This window comes from Rattus norvegicus, chromosome 1 (assembly GCF_036323735.1).
Source record: "Rattus norvegicus strain BN/NHsdMcwi chromosome 1, GRCr8, whole genome shotgun sequence".
NCBI lineage: Eukaryota > Metazoa > Chordata > Mammalia > Rodentia > Muridae > Rattus > Rattus norvegicus.
In genome coordinates this window covers 62,845,484-62,852,766 of record NC_086019.1, presented here as the reverse complement: position 1 = coordinate 62,852,766, position 7,283 = coordinate 62,845,484, and the positions used below count along the sequence as shown (strand labels likewise).

Below are 7,283 nucleotides of genomic sequence, written 5' to 3'. Positions count from 1 at the left end.
TGCCCATCCCCTTTTGCCCCTTGTATCTATATTACCTGCACCTCAGTGCAAAAGAGTGTAGAGGCTAGAAGTCACCCTGGCTCCTGTTCCTGAGGCAGGTCCTCAACCTCATTTTCAAGACAGGCTCTCTCACTGGCCTGCAGCTGCCCAAGTACCTGTCTTGGCTCTCCAGTGGCTCCCAGGAATTTGATATGCCAACCCCATAATATCAGATTAAAGGCCTACGTAGACTGCTGGCTGCTTATTTATGGATTGATTTTTTTTCTATGTGTTTAAGAGATAGAATTAGGCCATATATTCTCAAGACCACTGGCTATTTCCTTATTGTGGTTTTGTTTTATTTATTTATTTATTTATTTATTTATTTATTTATTTATTATGGATTGCTGGATTCATTTTGGTGGTGGTTTTTATGTTCTCACATGCTATATTACTGCTTTGATTATTTACGGTTCTGCAGTCGGATGATTAACTCTATCTCCATTTTCAATGCCCTGCGGTTTCATCCTTTTACATTATTCCTGTTTCTCCATTTATTGAGTACAAGCAATCATTGGCTTAGACTTGATACAAATTTGCCCTTTGTGACACTTTGACTCTTCGGCCTTTGTTTAAGGTTTACTATTCACTGATATTTAACTGCCTCATTCCTTGTGGTTGGTTAATTTTAATTTTCAGTATTTTGCTCTGGAGAGTTGTGGATTTTTGTGGATCACTAGGTCCTGAAATTCAATGGAGTTTTCCCTTAAGTGTTGGCTTTTTACATTTGTTTGTTTTGTCTTATACTAATTCTTTCTCCTCTCGTTTCTTTCATCTGACCTTTTTCTTCAAACTACATCCATTCACAGTATTGATCAGCTTTGGCCGCCCAATCCTATTGTAGTATAACGATTTTTATTTTCATCATTACATTTAGTATTTGTGTGCTCTTGGCTTTCTCTTTTGGGGATGGTTATTTGGGTGGCTTTTACTTATGATTCTTCATATTTCCCCCTGTTCATAATTTTACTCTATTTTTCTAGTCTAGTCTTTTCTTTGTTATTATTTTTTTTCTTTTTGTTTCATTTGTTTCTTTTAGGTTCCACATGTGTAATTTTAGTTCCTGAATTGCTCCATCTTTTTCATTATTTGATTCCATTTGTTTGTTATTTTTAGGTAGCATTAGTACTGATAAAATGCCTACAGAGACTGAGGAAGAGTTACCACCTTCTAGTCCCGATCCCAGTATCTCTCAGGAGGGAACCTTTCATTCCCAATATAAAGTACTGAAGACTATTGGAAAAGGAAGCCATGCCAAGGTCCTCCTGGCCCACCGCCGGGTCACAGGAACCCCAGTGGCGGTCAAAGTTCTCCGAAAGAACAAGCAGTGGTTCCGGCCAGCCATGACAGAAGCAAACATAATGAGAAAGATCAACCACCCCAACATTGTTTCTCTCTTACAAGTCATTGAAAACAAAACTAGAATATACCTCATAATGGAGCTGGTGGAAGGCCAACAACTCTACCAGTACATCAGAGAGTCAGGGCACATAGAGGAGGATGAGGCCCGGCAAATATTTGAACAGATATTATCAGCAGTGAGCTACTGCCATGGAAAGGGGATTGTTCACCGAGACCTGAAAGTGGACAATATAATGATTGATAAAAACAAAAAGGTCAAAGTCATCGACTTTGGGCTTAGCACTGAAACACAACCTGGACAAATGCTAAACCAGCACTGCGGTGCGTATTCTTTTGGTTTCCCGGAACGCTTCCTTGGACTTCTGTATGACGGGATAAAGAATGATATGTGGACAATAGGAGTGGTCTTGTATTATATGGTAGTGGGAAAGCTCCCATTTGATTCTGTGATCATCCAAGAATTACAAAAACAAGTTGTTGCAGGGGGGTATCCTGCCCCCTGTGGGGTTTCAGAAGAACTGGAGAACCTCCTTAGTCAATTACTAACAGTAAATCCAATGTATAGACCAACAGCCAGCGAGGTGATGAAACACGCCTGGTTCAAAGAACACGGGAAGAGGTTCACAGTTCGCTGTGAAGAACTGCTTCCCCTCAGGCCAGACCCTGAAATTTTGGGTGCGATGAAATGCATGGGATTTCAAGCCTCTGTAATAAAATACTCCCTAATAAAAAGAAAATATAATGAGGAAATGGCAACTTATTGCTTCCTACAACAGCAGGCTCTCCCGGGGTATGGCTGCACAGCCCAGGCACAGCAAGTGAGTCCCATTGCAGCCCCATTTCCTAGCCTTGATCCTGCTGCTGCTTTTAGATTACAAAGAAAGAGGAGTGGAAGCCTGCCAGTCCTTGACACCTTGCAGGTGTCATTCTCCCAAGGTCACGTATCTCATTATGGCCAGAAGGTTCATACAAAAGGAGGAAGAAGGTCCACTGTGGCTGGTCGTCTCAGGCCACTACCGATGACACCTACACAGGACCACTATCACAAGTGTGCCATGAGTGTCCCATACATTCAAACAACAAGCATCTTCAGTGAGAAGAGTAGCAACAAGGAAATAAAAGAAGATAATCTACTCTCCCACAGAGCCCCATTAGAGGATAAGCCCATCTCCAGCAGGGTCCGGCACAGAGGTTTTAAGGGGTGGACCAGGAATATAGCAAATGCCCTGATAAAGCTTTGTTGCTGCTTGCCAAGGAGAAAGAAACCTCGCCTGGGGCAGAACAGAATCTCACCCCAGAAATGAGCCACAGGGAGAGTCCAGATAACAAGCAGCAGGCACAGCCCAGGTACCTTCGTGCTTTGTCCTTTCTAGTTTGTTCTATGCTGGTCCTTCCTCTGTCTCTGGTTTCCATTTTCCCCACAATTCTTACCTTGTATCTTCTCTAAGTTCTTTTATGAGGTTTCCCCAACACCAAGCCTTCTCCCTCTTCTTGATTTCTCCTCTTCCCAGCAGGGACTCAATATGAATTCCCCACTCTACAGAGTTTTCTTGTTGACCCATCCCTTCAGATGGACTCCAGCTCCCCCTTAGGCCAATAGCTCCCACAGGGTGAGGACTAGAGATTCATGGGCTCATGGATTCATCCATGGGCTACTGGTTCTAGCACATGTGGTCATCAATCACAAGTGCTGCAGAACAGAGTCTTATGTTTTCAAAAGTAACATCCCACTCCTTTAAGCCTTAAAATTAATAACAAGGTTTGTCACTGAATAAGTATCAACAACCTAGTTTGTTGGTTATTGTTGATGGTCAGAATCCTGCATGCATGCATATTGTTTTGCATACTGATTTTTTCATTCCTAAGACCTAGCAATTGATATATATATATATATATATATATATATATATATATATGTAACATTTCTAAATGATTTCTTTCAAAAATCTTAACTGAGAAGTAGAAGAGAAGATTTGATAAAATAATAAGGCAATCAAAGCTCCAAATGGTAATCTAAGTATTCTACCGCATAAGATTTTTGCTTAGAATAAATTGACTTTTTTTTCTCTCACAGTGCCATCTTGAAATTCTGTCATGTCCTGAGTATAAACAGGAGGTGATTTCAGACACATGGCCAAGGAAAAGACACCAGCAGAAGCTACAGCACCAACAGGAGAAACAGCAATAGCACCAGCAGCATTAGCAGCAGAAGGAGTAGGAGGAGGAGAAAGATGAGGAAGAGGAGGATTCCCCAACACCAATCTCCTCCCTCCTCTTGATTTCTCCTCTTCCCAGCAGGGACCCAATATGAATGATGAGTTCCCCACTCTACAGAGTTGTCTTGTTGACCCATCCCTTCAGATGGACTCCATCTCCCCCTTAGGCCAATAGCTCCACAGGGTGAGAACTAGAGGGTCATGGGATCATGGACTCTTCCATGGGCTACTAATCCATAGATAAACGGGCCTGTAATACCAGACACTCAAGACACACAGTAGGTAGGGGGATCAGAACTTCAAGGCTAGCCTGGTCTACATCATGAGTTTAAGATCAGCTTGGACAACTTAGTGACACCCTTTTCCTAGAGGTGAGGAGGGCTAAGGCTACTAACTCAGTGGTAGAGTACTCGTGGGGAAACAGACTGCTGTCCATTGATACCTCTCCTTCCTTGCTCGGAAATACACAATGGTATTAGAAGCATCATAGGTTCCTGGCCTAGCATCCACTATTCTATTTGCTACATCATTAAGGGTGCAGTTTTTGGTATTTTGGTCAGGGATCAAATCTATGAAATAAAACTTAAGCAATACTCTCATTGCTGTCATAGTGGGAGGTGGATGATAAATGCTTGCCCACCTGCATCAGTACAAAGCTGGTTCCTTGGACTCCCTGCAAACACATCACTGCTAACTGTGTGCCTTGTATAGGCTTTTCCAGCACTGTCATAGCTTGAAAACCTTCCCTGCTATGGACCCTTGAGTGGGCATCCTGCCTTTCTCAGTCTCAGAATGGAGCAAAGATCCCCTGCTCACCTCTAGGCTCACAGGTCAGGGACCTCTTCCATCCCATAGTGAACAAGACTGGCACAGCTGCACACACCTTGGAAAAAGAATGTATTGGCAACCCTTAACAAAAAAGATGGTTCTTACTTTCGATTATGGCATTCTATAAAATACGGGTATTTCCTGGTATAATTACACATGTCATTGATTGTGTGTGTGCGTATGTTTTTTGAGGTTGGAGGGGGATAATTCATTTCTCTAAGCCCCTTCCTCAATGCTGGGTGATAAACATTGACTCTCATATAGATTTTAATAATTATACATTTATTTATATATTTTTAAGATTCTTTTATTTTTCCAACTTTTGTAGCTCTTTCTGTGTGTGTGTGTGTGTGTGTGTGTGTGTGTGTATGTGTGTGTGTGTGTTTAATTAGATATAATACTCAGGGTCAGTAATACTACCCTTGAGCTACCTTATAACTTTTTATGTTTTAAACAGCTTTATTATGATATCTTTGATATATAAAGCTGATATGTGCTAGAGGTGAGCATCTTGATGTTCTTAAAGACATGTTCTTCCTCAGATACAGAACGCGAGCTGGCTAAAATCCTTGCTACTCCTGCAGATTAACCTTGTCATGCACTGAAGCAATGGGACACATACTAAGCACACTCCCTGAGATGCCTCCTAAGTTGGTAGCACTGGCTCCATCCCAGGCACAGCTGGAGTGGGCAGCTGTAAGGTTGAGGACCTGCACTCAGGACACTGGGCTCCAGGAGCACCTCACCTGCTGGTCATTCTTTGTACCTCTGAATGTTACTCCTGGGTTCTCACTGCCTGGCACTTAACCATAGACACCACTGTAGAACTGTCTAAGGCCAGAAGGGCAAAAACATTGTTGTTATAAATTTCTACTATGGAAACATCAAATGTTGTGCTTCTTGAACAGTTTTATGAAATGAACCTGGGAGAAACGCAAGAAATATGGCCTGAAGTCTCTTCTGGAACTGCCACTCCAGCATAAGCGTCCACAGGCAGTCACTCTTCTCCACACTACCGTCCCCCTTGTTTTGCAACTCATGGATCTCCTTGCTTAGCATATCCACAAGGTGCATTTGCTGTTGCTTCTCCAGCTTCTTCCTGACATCTTATTTTTATGGGTCTGGAGACAGACTCCCCAGAGGACAGCACCTCTTTTCTGATAGTTATGAACTGCAGATCCCTGTGCTCAATAGTGGGGGGCTGCTGCAGGGACTACAACACCAGAATGACTGTTTCTTGGGGCCTCTGCAGTGTGGAAGGTTTTCCTGGTTTGGTCGGTGTGGTCAAAGATGAGAAGGAAGCAAGTTCAGGGAATGAGAGTGCATCTGTCGCCCTTTCCTCTCCTGCTCCCTGTGCTTCCTCTCTGCTTCCTTGTCCAGACAGGCCTTCTATATCTCAGACCACCACTGCTGCTCCTCACTCTTTTTTCCCAGCCACCTGTGCAGACTGGGATGCTGCCTTGTTTGCAGAAGGAGGGGGGAGTGGCAAATCCACTGAAATGCCACCAATATCTGGTGTAGTGGACCTGTGGTAGAGGAGGTGGTGGAGGGAGGTCTGTTCATATGGGCTGGGAGACAGTCACAGGGGTGGGCAGCACCTCTGCTGGGGTTTCCCAATGGCCAGGACCACTCTTGGTCAGAGTGGAAGCAGGGGCAACTGACTTGGAGGAAGAGTTCAGGTGCTCCTGGCTGCATGTGCTAGATTCCACTGAGGACCTATGGATCCACATATCACTGTCACACTAGAGACCCTTGCCAGCCTCTACTCAGTGGAGCTCAAGTAGGTAAAACTTCCTGAAGCTCTTCCTTGGAAGGGGTAAGAGGCTGAGAAAAGAAAAGAGGAAGCTATACTACTTCAGGGACTCACCAGAGATATTAGCAAAATTTCATGCATGTTTCTTCCTCACAGAGGAGGTAACAAAAACTGGGGAATGGTTATATAACCAGACCTGACACTGCTTTATGGCTCACTGGCCAAGTAGCCAGCTGTTCCTGTGTCTACAAAGGAATAAAAAGATTTTTCTATACACTGATGCATGCTGTTTGTGGCATTGTCACTCCTGAAATTTAGCTCCTAACTTCAGGTCTAGGTAGAGGGGTCTGTTCTTGTGAAATGTAAAGAAGTATACAATCAGATGCTTAAAACTGCATAAAAGTCGTACTTTTTCCTCAGGTATCTGTTTTACAATCTTTTAAAAAGCATTCATGGGCGTTGACACCCCGAAACAAGCTTTGCCATTTCAGGAAAAGTGTGATGGAGGGAAGATTTGTATGGTGGGTTACTGGGAAGACAGGATTGTAAAGGAAATAAATAAATGGTTTTCTAAAAAGCATGTATTTTAAATGCCCTGCTAAAAACTATAATTTTGACACTATGCTTTCAATAAAAAACATTTCACATTTTATTTACTCATTTAAACTAATTCTCATTTTCCCAGATTCATTAATTTAGTATTAATTTACTTGAGTAGCGTAATAAAAATAAAACTGAAAAAATAAAAAGTAAAAATAAAAGCTGAGTCAGGGTCAGAAGAGGATTCACAATACTGCACCTAACAGACTGTGAATATATCTAGTAAACCGTACCATCAGATCTGATCTGTATCATGATCCAGAAGTATTTCTCAGCATCATGAACTCAGTCTCAACTAACTTCTTCCTTGAAAAGCTGAGCAAGAGCTGTGGTAGGAGCTACTACATGGGACTTTTAGGGTCTCACTTTATAAAAATAATTTATGTGTATGAGTGTTTGCCCAGCATGTGTGCACATGAATGCTTGACTGGTGTCCAAAGAACTTAAAAGAAGGTTTCAAATCCCCTGAAATTAGAGTTTTAGGC

General features: G+C 42.5%; 1 protein-coding gene across 1 annotated transcript; it reads left to right on the top strand.

The window, feature by feature from the left end:
• The first annotated feature begins 340 nt into the window (after positions 1-340).
• Positions 341-4,643, top strand: LOC134485076 (sperm motility kinase Y-like). Its single transcript, XM_063280877.1, has 2 exons — positions 341-2,748; positions 3,476-4,643. The coding sequence occupies exon 1, from the start codon at positions 1,176-1,178 to the stop codon at positions 2,703-2,705; it is 1,530 nt and encodes a 509-aa protein (XP_063136947.1). The 5' UTR covers positions 341-1,175; the 3' UTR covers positions 2,706-2,748; positions 3,476-4,643.
• Positions 4,644-7,283: the final 2,640 nt, after the last annotated feature.

Bases quoted from the DNA above. Each gene is read 5' to 3' on its own strand.
- LOC134485076 (XM_063280877.1), top strand. From the start codon at position 1,176: ATGCCTACAGAGACTGAGGAAGAGTTACCACCTTCTAGTCCCGATCCC.